This window comes from Triturus cristatus, chromosome 4_1, assembly GCF_964204655.1.
Source record: "Triturus cristatus chromosome 4_1, aTriCri1.1, whole genome shotgun sequence".
Lineage (NCBI taxonomy): Eukaryota > Metazoa > Chordata > Amphibia > Caudata > Salamandridae > Triturus > Triturus cristatus.
This window is the reverse complement of record NC_140585.1, coordinates 788,430,620-788,448,190: the sequence shown is the minus strand read 5'-3', so window position 1 is coordinate 788,448,190 and position 17,571 is coordinate 788,430,620. Positions and strand designations below refer to the sequence as shown.

The following is a 17,571-nucleotide window of genomic DNA, read 5'->3' as shown; positions in this document are numbered from 1 at the left end:
TACCGCACATACTGCAATGAACTGGGCTGCCTGTAGTGAGGCGCAAAGGTCTCAATACCAAAGTCTCAGAAATATTGTCTCGGAGACCCTCAACCACACGTTCACAGTTTGTAGTGTATATAATCTCCGCTTAGTGTGGTTTGGTGGATAGTGTCATCATAGGGTCTGTCACTTGAGTTTCCTGTTCTCCAAGTGACATCATAACCTCCACCAGGAGGGAAACTGTCTGGATGATTACAGTGGTAAGTGGATTAAAATGACCTCCTATCCTCTAGGTGAATCTTCATTAAGGGAAAGGAATAGGATAGGAATAAGACTAAAAACAAAGTCGGTGTAAACCTCTCCTCACAGCCCTAAAGTTTCAGTCATTTGAGTTCCATGGACCTCACCACTGGAGCTCTCTACCCACTGACGTGCACTCCGTCTCCTTTCCCCACTGTTAAGATTGCTCTGAAAACTTTCTCATACAAGAAGTAAATGTTGAATAATCATTCACTACAATCCCATGTATTCCCCCTGCACTTCGACCAAGAACTCATATAAAAATAAGCATAGTAAGATGTACTAATTTATGATATGTCTTGTGATGTATGTGATGTATGCAAAGTCATGTGTCACCACTTGCTTACAAGCACAAGTAACACTATCCTGTTAATGTTGTCCATGGAACTGTATATATCTTGATCTATGTACTACAAAACTGTTTGCGATCTACAATATTTCTTGCTGATAAACTCTATATATTGTTCTAATAATAACAATAACCAAATAACAAATATTGCAGATTGGATTGTCAAACGTTCCTATGAAAGGTTTTGCCAAACTGAAAAGAACATGGTTATGGCTAATACATACTCAACCAGATTCCTTATGTCATATTCTGTCTATAGAACTGCAGAGTACTTGGTGGCGCCCGGTGCGATAATAATATTTTAGCGCCCCCAACCCCATGACCACCTCCTCGGATTCTCTCACTATCACCGGGCATAAGTGCCCCTCATCTCTCCTATCCTAAGTTAATGCTAAACACAGAGCCCCCCCCCTAAGTTTGGCACCCCCTCTACAGGTTAGCGCCCAGTGCGGCCACACCAGTCGCACTGCCCTAAAGCCGGCCCGGAGTACTTGTCATCTAAATTCACAGTTTAATAATTTACAAGTGCAGGCATTTCATCAATTGAAATTAGCAGACCAAAAAAAAGATATTGGTGCCACGCTTTCAATCCCATTGTAAGAAGTCCGTGTAGAATGCGTTGTACTTCAGAACCATCAACAGGATTCAACACAATTTCCAGGATTTCGACTAAAAATATGTAGTTAAACTTAAAGTCACTGTTGGACTCACATGTTCACAGATTTAATTTAACAGTTAGTGCAGGTGCCTCTCATTGTTAGTGAATTATAGAACTGGGTTAAATTAGGAGGAAAATACCAGAGTATGCCCTATTTGAAAACTAGGGGCCCGATTCACAGAACTAACTTAAGACAAAATCCTAAACTTACTACCATTTTGGTATTCACAGAAGGCACTTACTCATTTTGGTATTCACAGAAGGCACTTACTCATTTCGGTATTCACAGAAGTTAGGAGTCCTAACTTTAGGACTCCTAAATGCCTTCTGTGAATACCGAAAGTCTTAAAATTAGGATTTTTCGCAGTTTAGTGGTAGTATAGTTAGGACTCCTAACTTTAGGACTCCTAAATGCCTTCTGTGAATAACGAAAGTCTTAAAATTAGGATTTTTCTCAATTTAGTAGTAGTAAAGTTAGGACTCCTAACTTTAGGACTCCTAAATGCCTTATGTGAATACCGAAAGCCTTAAAATTAGGATTTTTCTCAGTTTAGTAGTAGTATAGTTAGGACTCCTAACTTTAGGACTCCTAAATGCCTTCTCTGACTACCGAAAGTCTTAAAATTAGGATTTTTCTCAATTTAGTAGTAGTAAACTTAGGACTCCTAACTTCAGGACTCCTAAATGCCTTCTGTAAATACCGAAAGCCTTAAAATTAGGATTTTTCTCAGTTTAGTAGTAGTAAAGTTAGGAGTCCTAACTGAGAAAAATCCTAATTTTAAGACTTTCGGTATTCACAGAAAGCATTTAGGAGTCCTAAAGTTAGGACTCCTAACTTCTGTGAATACCGAAGTGAGTAAGTGTCTTTTGTGAATACCAAAATGAGTAAGTGTCTTCTGTGAATACGAATATGGTAGTAAGTTTAGGATTTTGTCTTAAGTTAGTTCTGTGAATCGGGCCCCTAGGGCTTTAAGACAAATTTCATGCGCTGTTTGTATGCCAAGAACTGAAGGTGGCCCGGCTGAAGTTTATTAGCCTTATTTTGTTTTAAACAAAAGCACCCCGAAGCAACTGCGAAGGAGCAAAATGTAATTCTAAAACGTCTTAAGAAATAAATAATGTCATTAAATATATGCAAGAGGCACTTTTTTGTAACTTTATGCTGCTCAGTCCAATAGAATGTACAGATGTTTTAACTTTTTAAAAGCTTTCAGTAGTATTTTGAAAATATACGATTACAGTGGTGGAAATATTATGTTTCTCTGTGGAGGTGCATATTTTTCATAAAATAAATAAATAGATAAAATAAATGAAAAGGAACATGGATTAATCCCTATTTTTAATCTCACATAATACTTTTGCATTTGTGCATCATAAATTCATATGTTTCATTCAACCTATCTATTTTTATGTATATATTCCTTGCAATGCTGGCAAAGCAAATTTGCCTTTTCTACCCCATGATATGATTTCTAAACGTCTGAGAACAACATTCCTCCCTAATAACTTATTTAAATGAGGCAGACAAGAGTCCTATTTGTAAATTCTTCTTCATTGTCTCTATCACGAGCAGGCCCTCTTCCTTAAGCCTCTACGTTTTATTCAAGTAAGTACAAGGCATGATCTTCATTTAAAAATAAACAACATAGTTGTGAGTTTCGAAAATACATTGGGAAAAGGTTATTCTGAGCAATATGTGCAAGGCTATGAAAAATGTTCTATCTCATTTTCCACACAATCTGAGGGGAAAGATAAGCCCTGGGTCTACCTTCCCAAAGAAATCTATCAACCATGCTGGTTTGTACTGTCAGTGCAGCCTGAAGTGCAGTTTTGACCTGGCAAAATAACCCTTTTGCAGGGCCTAACCCTTTTTTTAATGATTATGTCAACCCTAAGGAGTGCCTGCAGCACATACAAAGGAAGCTGATATCAGGACTACCGTTGCATTTGTCATCTTAGAGAGTTTGGAACCAGGTCCAGGTGGAGGGGAAGAGCTGACCAGTAACAGTGTTGGGGGAAGGCTAGAGAATCCTCCACCCAAAGGGTGGCACCGGGTATAAATGTGGCACTTTCCGAACCTCTCATCAGTAGATATGAGAAGTAGCGGGTCCTGATGAAGGTGGTTTCTATGTTTTCTTATGCCACCGAAACGCGTTGACCAAGTCTTTCTGGAAATCCTACAATTGTTGTAGTAGCTCCCCCTCGGGACTGTTAACAACTAATAAGCACTAACTGGGACAGCTATTGAGATTTATGTATAGGATGTGTATGGTATGTGGATGTATGAATGAATAGTATGAATGTTTAGTGTTCTCTTCCTGGGTTTGATTTGGAATAATAATTTTGTATTAGGGAATTGATATAAACAATGTGCAAAATATAATGGTGATGTCATAAATGAAGACTGATTTATGCATTTAAAAAAATTATTAAAAAAAGGATAATTTAAAAATACAATAAACAGGAGTAAAGAATTGAATTAAAGTGGAAAATTGGTGTTGTTTGTTGAAAAGCCCATGTTGACTTATATGTTTTAACAATATTTGACTAAATATAAGAAATTAAAATACAGGTCTTGAGGGAGCATTATTTGTTAGGTTGTTTATTATTTCCCCTCTCCTCCCTGACCTTTTGGGAAAGTATTTTGTCTAGAGGGGGTCCCAATATTTCTTGCAAAGCTCTCAGGACAGCCCTGAGCGATAAAGATGTGAAATTGTTCTGGGTAATAGTGAGCTCAGGGGTTAGGGAAGGGCGACCAGCCATAGAGCCTAACATAGCGCCCGAAGCTTGGGAGATACATTTTGGGTCACTGTATGATGGCGAGGATGGCGTATGTGTTACCACTGGCACTCTGAGTTCACCCTTGGAGTTCCAACAGGAGGGGGGTGGGAGATTACCATGATTGAAGTGGGAAATGCTATCAACAATCTGCATTGCAACAAAGCGCCAGGTTTAGATAAACTTCCGGGCGACCTTTTCCAGGAGGAACCCATAATTTGGGTTCCATACTTGTGTGCCCTATTTAATGCCATCTTGAAGGGCATGGATCCCCCCGACACCTGGCACGGGGCAGAGATAGTTCCCATATTTTAAAAAGGCTGCCGTCTTCTACCCTCAAATTCGAGTCCCATCAGCTTAATTGACACCACCCAAAAACTGATGGGACGGGTCCTTCTGGACCGCTTACAGGGGTTAGATAGAGGAGGAGGAGATCCTAAGTCCCTACCAGGCCGGCTTCAGAACAAATATGTCTACCGTAGACCTGATTTTCAGACTAGAGCTACTTTTCTGGAAAACTGTGACTATAGAGGGTGGCAGCCTCTATCTTATATTTGTTGATCTGAAGTCGGCCTTCGACCTTGTACCCAGGGAGAAACTCTGGAAAGTGCTGAGTGACCTTACCTCCTCAATGTGCTAGTGAGGCTCCATTCAGGAAACTACGCACAAGTAAGATGAGGAAAACACGGGGAACTTTCATCCCGTTTCCCCGTTAAAAAGGGGGTACGCCAGGAATGCATTCTAGCCCCTACTCTATTCTGTCTTTACATCAATGGGCTTATAGACCACCTTAATAACATCAAGGATAATGATGCCCCTAAGCTAGTCTCGGGGAAGGTACCCACGTTGATGTTTGCGGATGATACCCTGTTACTGTCCAAATCGCCAACGGGTATACAATGCACTCTTGATGGTTTTGCGAAACTTTGTAATATGAGGGGATTGGAGATCAAGCTAACTAAGACCAAATATATGGTCTTCATTCTCCCCAAGACCACTCGTCTAAATCCCTCCCTAAATGGTACACTCTTGGAAAGGGTGAGGATATTCGAGTATCTGGGTATTACACGATCAGAGCACTTTGAGTGGGGGTCTCAGATGGCCAAAGCAAGACTCAGGTTAACCCAGACTGTGGGTGGGATCATAAAACTGCACAAAACCTCTGCATTTAAGCCAGCTGCCCCTGTTGTGGAAATATACAAAGCCCAAGCAAGGGGGGCCACTCTATATTGGGCAGAACTGTGGGGGCATTGCTCTACCTCTGTTCTCTTGAAGGTGGAGAACAACATCATGAAGCAGTTACTAGGCCTTCCTCGTAGCACCCCTCTAGTTCCCCTCCGTATGGACATGGGCATGAGGCCTATCGATGAAGAGATTGCCCTTAGGCTTATTACATTCTGGCGCCGTGTATGGGTGACTCCGGAACTGTCCATTTATAAAGCCGAGCTTAAGGAGATCTTGTCTATCTCAACCACCAAGAAAATACCGTGGCTCTGCCACATAAGGGATCTCTCTGTAAGGCTAGGCAACAAGAAGGACCTCTGGAAAACCCCTGAGACGTCATGTCCAATGATATCCAGGTTGGATTTAGTGCAACACTATTGGCAATCCAACATACTGTCCCTACAGGAAAGCACTACTGGCGGTCGGATGACAGCAGAGTTTTTACAAGTAAAGGATGTATATAGAAAAGAATACTTCCTGGATGTGATCTATTCCCCCAATGAACAGGAAATTGTACATGCAGTTCAGACTAGGGAACCTTCCCTTATTGGCCCACACTAGTAAGTGGACCGTAGAGAACATGGGTGATTGTCCTGCGTGTAATTACAGGGTAGAGTCTGAAATTCATGTAGTGTGTTTTTTGCCCTGCATATCTACTGCCTCGCAAACACTGGTTAATCCAACTATGTAGAAACCTAGGGTTTGTGCGTTGCTTAGAGGCCTATAGAGTTCTAAAATACGATACCCATCCTCCAATCGTATTCACTGTATCACGTTTTTTAAACATTATGTGGCACATACGGCGGGGTCTCCTAAAGTAACATCCTGGGAAGAACTACGTGATGAAACTGCAAAGGGTCATAACAGGGTTTATCGAATAGGGTACCTTGTCCCAGTGTTCTTTTATATATTGTTTTTAATTGTGAAAACATTTTTTAGCTTGTCTTATTACCCAATGGTCGTTTTTAATTGATTCTAAGAAAGTTGGAGGATGCCATTTTTTCATTCGTGAGACATGTAGATATACGATTGTGAGTGTACATATGTTTTATGTCTTTTGATGTTTGTTGAGCTTTTTGTAGTGATGTATTTTCATGGCCGTAGTGGCCGAAATAAAGTTATTGACTGACTGCAAGATCGTGGGGAGCAAGACTATAAAATAGAAATTGTGAAAAACAAATATGGCAAGAAGAGACAAAATTGCAGGGAACTGAGGAAAATAAACCTGTGAAGTAAATTGAACCTTCAATACGAAAAGGACTACATAGGCTAGAAAACTCTGCAGTCTGGTAAAAGAAAAACTCTGAAATAAACATTATTTTGAAATAGAAATCAGTGAAATAATGAATGTTTTGTGAGTTTACAAGTAAAAAGCAGAAGACCACGGGAATAAATTGTTTTATCAGATAATATTTAATATATGGATTTATTCAATAAAAATGTAGATGTATTTTCTTTTGTATTGTATCAGTTTGCTTTCTGGCGTAATTGTTGGTTCAATCATGGTAGGTCGAACTAATGGGATGAGATTGATAGAATGTTTTTATAAGACTTATTCTGTGGGAATAATTTGACTACATTTGAAAAATCACTTAATTTACGAAAATAATTGTAAGTTGCCTCTATTGCTAATTGTAGGCAGGCAGAATGTCCAGGATATTTGACCTCTTAAATTAGACACTATCGGAGTCCTCATCTCTAAGTCTTCACTATTGCCTCCCACTCAAATTTATAAAGGCAACTCATTAAAATTATTTTTTTTGTTGGGACTATCCCAATCATCTTTGAAATAAGCTATATTTGGTGACCTTGAGCATTTGACTGAAACATTCAATTAATTCATCAATGAGTAATATGAAAGCATGGAGTTGATTTGCAATGATATCAGGACTCATTCGAAGTCTACATTTTTTTGTGGGTAGTTTTTTCACATGAAGGTGAATTAAGTCAAGGTTCATGTCAAGGCATTTGTCTGCACTTATGGAGTCAAATCAAATCAAATCAGGTGTCTGTTAAGCGTGACTACTCACCCGTAAGGGTCTCAAGGCGCTGGCGCTGTGGGGGGGGGGTTCACAGGTTCCAGTCCATCAAGGAGGGGGTCTGTCGAAGAGCCAGGTTTTGAGGTTTCTTGCGAAGATGGGGAGCGATGTTATCTGTCTGAGGTGGAGCGGAAGGTCGTTCAAGGCTCTGGCCGCAAGGAAGGAGAATGAGCGGTCTCCCGATCTGGTCTTTCTGGTGCGGGGGACCACTGCGTAGGAGAGCTGGGCTGATCGTTGGGTCCTTTGGGGTGCGTGGAACTTGAGTCGGCTGGTCCGGTGTCATGGAGGGCCTTGTGAGCGTGAGTTAGCATCTTGAAGGTGACTCTAGCTTCGATGGGGAGCCAGTGGAGTGTTCGCAGGTGCTGGGAGATGTGGCAGTGTCTTGGCAGGTTGAGGACCAGTCTTGCGGCGGTGTTTTGGATGCTCTGTACCTTGCGGGTGAGGTTTTTGTTTATTCCGGCATAGAGTGCATTGCTGTAATCGAGCCTGCTGGTGACCAGGGTGTGAGTGACGGTCTTTCTGTGTTCGAGGGGGATCCATTTGAAGGTCTTACGTAGGAGGCGGAGGGTGTGGAAGCAGGAGGACGAGACGGAGTTGATCTGGCGGTCCATTTTGAGCTCTGAGTCCAGGATGAATCCCAGGTTGCGTGCGTGGTCCGTGGGGGTAGGCGGGCTTCCGAGGGCGGGGGGGCCACCAGATGTCATTCCAGGCATCTGGGTTTGGGCCCATGATGAGTACTTCCGTTTTGTTGGTGTTTAGTTGTAGGCAGCTGTTTTTCAATCCATTTGGCGATGGCTTCCATGCCTTCTCGAAAGTTGTGTCTGGCGGTGTTGGGTTCGTTGGATAGGGAGAGGATGAGATGGGTGTCGTCTGCGTATGACACAATTTTGAGTCCGTAGGTTCTGACGATGGGGGCGAGGGAGCCATGTAGATGTTGAAAGCTTAGGGTCTGAGAGGAAAGGGGGGAGTCTGACCCACTGCGTTCTGCCAGAGAGGAAGGAGCGGATCCAGTCGAGGGCCTTGTCTTGGATCCCTGCGTCGTGGAGTCTGCGTATTAGGGTGCGGTGAGAGACTGTGTCGAACGCTGCTGAGAGGTCGAGGAGGATGAGGGCTGCTGTTTCTCCTTTGTCCAGTAAGGTACGGATGTCGTCTGTTGCGGCGAGGAGGGCGGTTTCCGTACTGTGGTTTTTTCTGAGGCCGGATTGGGAGGAGTCGAGGGGTGTTGTACTCTTTGATGAATGTGGTGAGTTGGCTGTTGATGGCGGTCTCGATGACTTTCGCTGGGAACGGGAACAGGGAGATGGGTCTTTAGTTTTTGAGGTTGGTGGGGTCTTCCGAGGGTTTCTTCATGGGGGGGTTGATCTCAGCATGTTTCCAGTCGTCAGGGAACGAGGCGGTTGCCAGGGAGCGGTTGATGGTGTGGCAGAGCATGGGTGCGATGGTGTCGGCGGCTCTGTAGAAAATGTGGTGGGGGCAGGGGTCCGTGGGGGCCCCGGAGTGGATTGACTTCATCGTCTTCAGTGTGTCTTCGGTAGTGAGGGCTGTCCAGTTGTCAATCACTGGCTTCAGGGTGTCGGGGTGGTTGGTGAGGGTTCAGTGTGTTGGTTGTCTTCGTCAAAGTTGTCGTAGATGCTCTTGATTTTGTTGTGGAAAAAGGTGCTGAGCTTGTCGCAGAGGTCTTGTGAGGGAGGGGTGTCGGTGGACTCGCTAGTGGGTGGGGCGAACTCCTTGATGATGTTGAAAAGTTCTTTGCTGTTGTGTGCATGAGTGGAGATTCTGTCTTCAATCACTTTTTTCCTCGTTTTTCTGATGAGTTGGTGGTGGGCGTTGGTGGCGGCTCTGAAGTTGTTGTGGGCTTCTGTGGATTTGGTGTTCCTCCAGGCCTTTTGGAGGCGGCGGCAAGGGCGTCTGGACTCTTGAAGTTCGGTGGAACCATCCAGCTTTCTTGGCGTTGGTGTTGTTGTTTTTCTTGAGGGGTCTATGGTGTTGACGCTGTCGGAGAGCCATCTGTGCAAGGTTCGGGCTGCGGTGTTGGCGTCGTCGTTTTCCACGATGGTTGGGGTGGAGTTGCTGAGTGATGAGGTTAGCTGGTCGTCGGTGATTCTGGTCCAGTTTCTTCGTGGGAGCAGGTGCTGGTGTCTGTGCCTGGTGGGTGTTCTGAAGGTGAAGTGGACGCATTGATGGTCAGTTCATGGGAGTTTGGTGGTGTGGCTGAAGGTGATGGAGTTTCCTGTTGCGAAGAGGGGGTCGAGGGTGTGTCCTGCTGAGTGCGTGGGTTCGGTCACGATCTGGCATAGTCCAATGTTGTGGAGGTTGTCCAGGAGGGATGTGGTGCTGGAGTAATCTGAAGGGGACATTTTCACTCTCTTAGAACAGGTGACTCCAACATTATTTGTGATGATTTATTTTCCAGGGTTCAAAGATGAAGAAGGAATCAAGATTGGGTCCTGGATTCTGCCCACAATTTCAATTTGGTGGATATTAGTTTATCTGCAATTGTGCAGCTTACAGTTTAGTCTTCAGATTACGTTTTTGGTGGGATTCTTGGGGTGGAGAGTAGCTGATGCTGATTGGATTGCAGGAATGCTTGATTTGCTTTTGTTGTTGTTATGGAATGGTGCATTGTAATAGCATGAGAGAAAAATATGGATGCACATATCGAATTCACAAATGTTTTGCAATGCTAGCATAGGGCAAGTGAAAGATAAGTAAATTCATGAGATAACGAAACATATAATAGTAGTCATTTGCAGCATTTGCTTAGTTCCGGGACATTTTGGAAACCCAAATGGATTTCAAAAGTTTGTGGGGAAAAAAGCAAAGAAGGTGCCCAAAGTAAAAACCTATCATTCCAGATAGCTGTCAATGTTCGTTGATATAGATGGCATGATCTGATGACTGCAGTGATCAAATTCCTTGATGAGATCTTAGAGCTATAGGAAATCAGAAGCAATGGTGGAGACCAGAAGGGGTCACAATTTATGTAAGCCACACCTGCATAGGCACACTCTACTGCATTATAGGAGTGTGGTGGGGTCCCCTCTAATGGAACACGGGATTTTTTGTGACCCAACAGTAAGGTACCATTCATCCCTCTGGTGGGATCACTGGGACAAGCAGCAACTACTCAGATTAAGAATCAGAGCTGGTCAGCAAGCCACAAGAGGAATTCTGCTGATTAAGCACTCATGCTTAAGGTACACCTTAGAGCCATGCCAGGGTCATTGGACCCAGAAACCTGTGTGTGGCAAATATGCTGAAACTTAAGTTCGTATCAAGATGGAATGTGCTTAAATAAATATATAATTGTTCTAGGTCTATTCATTTTGTGGATGCTGAGATAGTCAGTAAGTGTAATGGCAGCAGGGGGCATTTGACAATATCACAGTATTCATGGTTAGTCTTAATGAGTGGTCCCAGTCAACATTTCTAAGATCTCCTCTGCTAGACTCTTTGTGATCCTATACAGGTGGAGCCCATCAGCACTCATGTTTGGGGCTTTGCATTTATTTTTCCACATCAGACATTTCCCAAGAGAGAGAAAAACATTCAAAGGTGAAAGAAGGAGAAAGAAAAAGATTGAAAACCTTCATAAAGGGAGAAAGCAGGAACCTGTTAGGGTGATATAAAGGAGCAAACAGTGTTTATACCAGCGGAAATGTAAAATAAAACCTGCCAAAAATACATACCGTGCAAGAAATGTAGAATTCACAAAGGCTTCCAGAACCTGTGAGTAACTGGGAGCATGTGAAAAAATTACAAATGCACCCCAAACGTAGGAAGGAGTCTAGAGGATGAAATTCCTGACTTTATTGGATAATTGATTTCAATTTGAACAAAAGTAGCCGGGCATTATTGTGTTGCACAGTGACAACATCTGGAGCAATCCTCAGCATGAGCACATTGACACCAAGGGCACTGATTTTATGGTTCTAATTATAAATGGCCCAGTATTTTGACACAGTAATTATCGCATGCAACCAATCCGACACAAATGTTTTCGGATTGCATCAGATGTGATAATTTTCCCCTATTCAGAGTTTGGGAGGTGTAACATGCAGATTTTGGTACCTACTGCACCACAATCAGCATGTCCTGGTGAAAACTGAGCCTTTTCCCCTTGTTAAATTGCACCATCTTTTGCCTGTGAAATTTAATGAATGGGACAATCATTATCACACCTGGTAATTACCGGATGCAATAAACATCGCACCACGTCCCATTGCGATCCATGCGCATTTAGCATCGCGCCACTTGCTATTGAAATCACTCGCACACGTGTTCATGAATTAATTGCAATTAAGTGGACAATTTATAATGAGGGCCTATGTGTTTTATTAGAATGGTCAAGAATTGTAGGGCAATATTTAAGCAAACTTATCCAAGGTGGAGGGCATTCCCAGGTAGTTATTGACCAGGATGGAGTCAGAGGACTCAAAGTGGAGCCCAAGGCTTATCTGAGCCTCAGTCAAATCTGGGATGAAATTCACAAAATTGTTTGTGAGATGTTCAGTTTTCCATAGGACTATTTCAGTTTAAGAGTACAAAAGCACACCTCGTAAATTTTTTTGATGATACGGTGCCAGCTATTTGTGTACCCTACCTGCATTTGAGAGCACAAAAATTATCATATAGAATGTGTGAGACCAGATACATATCACAATATAAATCAATTGTTAGTGGTATCATACTCATTTTAGGAACTGTGGTGAGTCCTAAACTGTCTTTGACCTGTGAACACTGCCTATCCTCTGCTGAGATTTGATGAACCATGGTTGGGAGAAACTGTTTTCTTTCATGATCTTCTCATTGGAATTTTGGAAGGTGGTCCGGAAGCTAAAATGAGGGCACACTTTCCATGAATTCACAAATATCTTCCTCATGCATGAGAGATAAATGTCTGACATGCTGACTAAACATGTACCTACAACCACAGAAGTCTCTCTGTAAACTCCATATTGTTCTACTGCAGCTTCACCACAGAGTTCTAATGATCTATAGTGCTTACAGGTAAATCAACAAAATTTCATATTTCAGTTTTGGACATTATGGTTACTTCACTAGAAAGCTATAATAAGAACACATTTTCTATAAATTCTCAAATATCTTAATCATTCTTGACAGAATTCTTGTCATACTGATTTAAATATGCTCTTCCAAAATCAGTATCATCCTGTTAATAGACTTCCAAGTGTTCTTCTGTAGCTTCACCATGTTGTTTATATTGAGCCATTAGAATGCTGACCTTTTAAACTCAAGACAAAAGCAAGGCACTCCTGAAGGCCCTTTCCTGGAATATGAGCAATTGAATTTGCATCATTTCCTATGGAATAGGCTGAAGTAAATGAGTATTAGAGTATTAATGCAGATACGAACCCTGCTGATTAACAAAAAATGTCAGTGGAAGTATGGGTTTTAAGTAATTTATGGCATGATATATTGTTAATGGGCTAAACAGTTAAAGAGAGACATCCATATCTAATACCAGCATCACCTTTCCACCTGTTCTCGGTTCTTACTCATTCATGGAAAAGTAGCAGAATATCATTTTGTACTAACAATTTCTGTATCAGACAGTTGCTGCTTATTACTTCTCTGTAATGGGTCCTGTGAGGCGCGGCTATAATTATTTTTTAGCTGAAGTGTAAGAGTGCGTGCATCTCTTCAAATAAAGGGAAATGTCAGTGCTTAATTTGAGCCGGTGGTTGCTGGTGGGGGCCACCCGCACTCATTTTTGGGCCCGGCACTTATTTTTCGACATCAAACATTAACTGAGAGAGGCAAAAACATACAGAGTGGAAAGTCGGTGGAGGAGAAAGCCGAGACAACATTCACAAGGGAGAAAGCAGGATCCTGTCAACAATCTAATTACTAGATCATATTTTGAGTGAATCATAACATTGTTCTGTAATTTCATCAATTGTTTTCCCGTCTGGACCCTCACTGATGCTTGAGTGTGGATTTCAATATCTCATTTGTACGTTTGTTTGGCCTACCCAAGAATTCTAGGGTAATAAGAGTACTTTAAAATACACTTGCGATCCAGGTCCAACAGATTTTTTCACCAGGTGGCATATGTGGCCGATGTATGCTCAACTGCCCCAGCTAAATTTGTTCTATAAGTACCACAGCACCACTACATACAGACATACAAAACTTTGACTCTTCATTGTAAGCAATGCTGTTCACACACAGGAAACCCTTTTGTGCTGCAGTACTTTGTTAAACAGATAAGGCCTGATTGCAAGTTTGGCGATCAGGTTATTCCAACACAAACATGACGGATATCCTGTCCGCCATATTGCGAGTTCCATTATGTTCCATTGGATATAATAGAATTCGTGATATGGTGGACGGGATATCCTTCGCGTTTGTGATGGAGTAACCCATCCGCCAAACTCGTAATCAGGCCCATAGCAATTGCTTAGTTAGGTTTCAGTAGCACACTTGTTGCAGCTGCCTCTACTTGGTGGGTCAAACCCTTTCAATTGTAGCCAAATTAAGTAATAAAGGCCAATATTGTTTTACTTACTCTCTTTCCTTAATATTCCACGCTCACTAGGCAAACACATTCTCTTTCTTCGTGTTGGGGTCTTCCCAACATCTATCACTTGGGAAATGGCTCTTTTGATGTGAAGTTCTGTAAATCTGTGTTGCTTTATATATTTGTTTGTTGTTTTTCCAGCAAGTTCATCGCTGACCGTGAGAGCCGAAGAAGTCTGACCAACAGTCACCTGGAAAAAAGGAAATGTGATGAATATGTAAGTATGACTTAAAAGGATTTATTAAACTCACCTCCATGACATCTAAAACTCATATTCTGAGTCACTGGAATCATACAGCAAAATGTAGCATATTCTGTGGCAATCTTAGTTTGCTGTTCCATTATTGCAACATATCATTAATACTGTCCGTGCAAATGGATGTAAGCACAGTTTAACCCCTGAATATAGCAATCATCAACTTCAAGGTGGCCAGTTAACCTCTGCATAGGGTCTGCTACTGCGGCACCAGGTGTTGGGCATTTTTTAGGTAACTGCTGACCTGGTTGACTTACTCACAAGTTTTTGCAGAAATCTGAAAATTATCTATGCAGCAGCCTTAATTCCAGTGGCACTGCCTACAATGCAGACCCTGTGATAGCAGCGGAACTTTACATTATGACTGTTTGTTAGGTGGTAGTCAGTCGCTTATATTTAACTTTTTTATTTATCAACTACAGTGGCTTGTGTTGTTTTTCATTACAAACTATAAAAGTAATCCATAATAATACATTCTTAATCATAGTAATGCTGCTGTCAGAACGTTGTTGGGTATGAGGATGCCATTTTGTCTGTCCCTGATTATACCTTCAAAAAGGTTGATGGCAGCCAAGTGCAGAAAGCTCACACTTCATTATGCCATTGTGATTCCTGCTAGGAGACAGCCTTGTGCTACCTTTTATGTGAGAGGCAGCACTTTAAGCTAAGTTTGCATCTGGAGAGAAGTCTTAGACAGGCTTGCGCTAATGTTTGAATATAAGGCAGAAGGGGTGGCCCCACAAGTAAGGAACATTGTTCTCACACAGGTGAGTGGTCATCACTTTAAATGCCCGTCTCTTGATGAGTGTGGAGGCCGCCAAATCCTGGAATATGGCTGGTTGGTGTCCGCGAAATTGTATGGGTTGGGCCTCCCGCGCTTTCCGAATCATGCGTTCCTTCAATTGAAAATCGTGAACACACACGAGTATGTCAGGGGTAGGCTCTTTGTTACCTCGTGGGAGGCCCACTCAATGGACACAGTCCATTTGAATGTCTGTTACCTCATCTTCCCCAAGGATTTGCTGGAATAGTGCACCGACATATGCCCTGAGATCGTCCCCTTCCTCCTTCCATGGAACGCCCCTGATTCTCACATTATTCTGCCTCGAATGGTTCTCCAGGTCTTCTGCATGAGCCTAAAGATCGACGTTCTGCTCTCTGAGGCGTAGCATGTCTTGCTGCAGGTGATGGAGTTCTTCATCCCTGCTGACGTCGTGTTTCTCGAGGGTCGCCACTCTCTCCCCGATTTCATCCTCCTCACGACGCACCTCTTTCAAGTCCGATGCCAGTTGGGACCTGAGTTCTTGAATGTCATCCTTTATGGCCGTGAAGAGCTCTACCATAAATGCTTTGGTCGCTGGGGACTCGTCGCCCTCCATTGTGCTGGCCCCTGTCTAACCTTGGGTCGTGGACTGCCCGGGCTGCTTTAGGAGGAGCTCCTTCAGCGACTTCTCCTTCCTAGCGCGTGCTGCAGCCATGTCGCGCGCCTTCCTTCGCGAGCACGATGGGCCCCAGCTGCCACACTAGGTGCTAATGTAGGTGCAGGCAACCCCGGCTATGCGAACCTCTTTATCGCTGGAGTCCTCTGTGCCCCTCTGTACGATACCTCTCCAAAAACAGACCGTCCGCCAATCCCCGGACTGCTAATGCCTCACACCAGGTCCACTCTCTCTACCCCTCGTCCGAAGGCCACTCTCCGCCTGCTCGGCCCACTGCTCAAGTGTCTTCCGCGCCTCTCTCCCTGCGCACAGTTTCTGCCGGCGTCGTCAGATCGAACCCACCAAGGACAGGGTTGATAGCGCTGTGTCCCTGGCGCTGTGCTCCACAATCACGCCTGAGCTGCGGAATCCACTGACTGTCAGGGCCACACACGAGCTGGACCTCGTCCGCCGATCAGCGGACCGCTGGGACCCAGTATAGGCCAGATTTCTTCACTACACCCCCAGCACCATCCGCCGATCCACAGACCGCTAAGGTCCCACACCAGGCCCACTCTCTCGACCGCCGAGCTGATGGGGGCACAAGCGGCAGAATTGGCAGCTCACCGCCCGCTCAGTCCTCTGCCCAGGTGTCTTCCGCACTTCTCTCCCGCCGGCGCCGTTACAACAAACCCCCGTAGGCAGGCCCGATAGCGCTGTGCACTTGGCGCTGCACCCCTCAGATACTCCAGTGATCAATTACGTACCGGGCAGATCTCCGGAGGTCTGTGGCCATCAGGGCCGTGCGCAAGTTGTGCTCCGTCCGCCGATCTGTGGACCGCTTAGGCCCAGTCCAGGCCCGGCCTCTTTACTGTGCTCTTAGTCCTCCGATGCACTCAGCCAGGGCCGTCAACTGGAGGGGGGGGGGGGGGGGGGGGGGCAAGCAACCGGGCCGCCGCCCAGACACCGCGCCACCCGGAATACTCCCGGTCCCCGAAAAGGGCAAGCAGATGTAGCGCTCTAGTGCTCCGAGGGTCTCAGATTGAGCCCCGGAAGCACGTTGCACCATGTATCACTTTCTGGCCAGGCGTGGCCAGAAAGCTTTAAATAAAGGGACCGAAGTGGCACGGCACTTCCGGTCCACACCAGCATAGCACCGGTGTGCGTGTCAATTATTGCGTCCATCACGCGGCGCTGCGCTGCGGGGTCATCCAGGCCTGAGGCCCCCACACTGGCGACGAGAGTGGGATGCTCGCAAGTTCAACGGCACCAGCAGACGGAATGACCGGCTCAAGCACCAGATGACCCGGCTGCCCCATCCGTAGCGACCACCGGAAGCGACGCGACACGCAACACTCACCGGCGGTAGCAGCGGCAGGGAGGCCCAAGGCAGCGACGCTCGCAGGAGGACGATCACGCGTCCCGGCGGCGGACCCGGAGATGCGCGCATGCGCAGAGGGAGTGAGAAGCGTCGTCACAAGACACGAGACCTAGCGAGTCGAGCCTCAACGAAGCGGCCAACCGAACGAACAAACACGAGCAGAGACAGTACGCACAGACGGGAAAGCGCCAGAGCGAAGGCAACCAGCAACCAACAGAAAACAAAAACAACAACCACGAGCAAAGACAACACGCAAGTTACCTCACAGCACCAGAATGAACACTAATTCCGGAGGCGCGTCGGGAGGAGCCGGCCAAGCTCAACAAGCAGCACCACAAGCGCCAGCTCAACAAGCAGCACCACAGGTGCCAGCAGTAAACCCCGGGCCACCGCAGCCAGGACCATCAGTCCACTCACAGATCCAAGCCCTGCCACCCTTCAGCGAGCTGATAGACCCCGGGACGGCAGCCCCCCGATGGGCTATATGGTTAGGGCAGCTCAATAACTACTTCACTGCCACCAGGGAAAGAGACAACGAAGTGAAGAGGTCCCTGTTGTTGCACTTTGGAGGCACGGAACTGTACAAATTGTTCAAACACCTCCCGGACACAGGGGATGACGCCGACTACGACGGGGCGGTCA

The 17,571-nt window shown here is 44.8% G+C and overlaps 1 protein-coding gene and 1 long non-coding RNA gene across 3 annotated transcripts in view; one reads left to right on the top strand and one right to left on the bottom strand.

The window, feature by feature from the left end:
* Positions 1-17,571, bottom strand: part of LOC146855532 (uncharacterized) — a 552,836-nt gene that overhangs the window by 3,471 nt on the left and 531,794 nt on the right. For both annotated transcript variants that reach the window (XR_014981334.1, XR_014981335.1), the window contains one exon: positions 13,863-14,064. This is a non-coding gene — a long non-coding RNA (uncharacterized LOC146855532). The remainder of the gene's footprint in view (positions 1-13,862; positions 14,065-17,571) is intronic.
* Positions 1-17,571, top strand: part of SLC38A1 (solute carrier family 38 member 1) — a 408,924-nt gene that overhangs the window by 103,239 nt on the left and 288,114 nt on the right. The window contains exon 3 of the mRNA XM_085653365.1: positions 14,016-14,091. Coding sequence (XP_085509491.1) covers positions 14,016-14,091 — 76 coding nt within the window. The remainder of the gene's footprint in view (positions 1-14,015; positions 14,092-17,571) is intronic.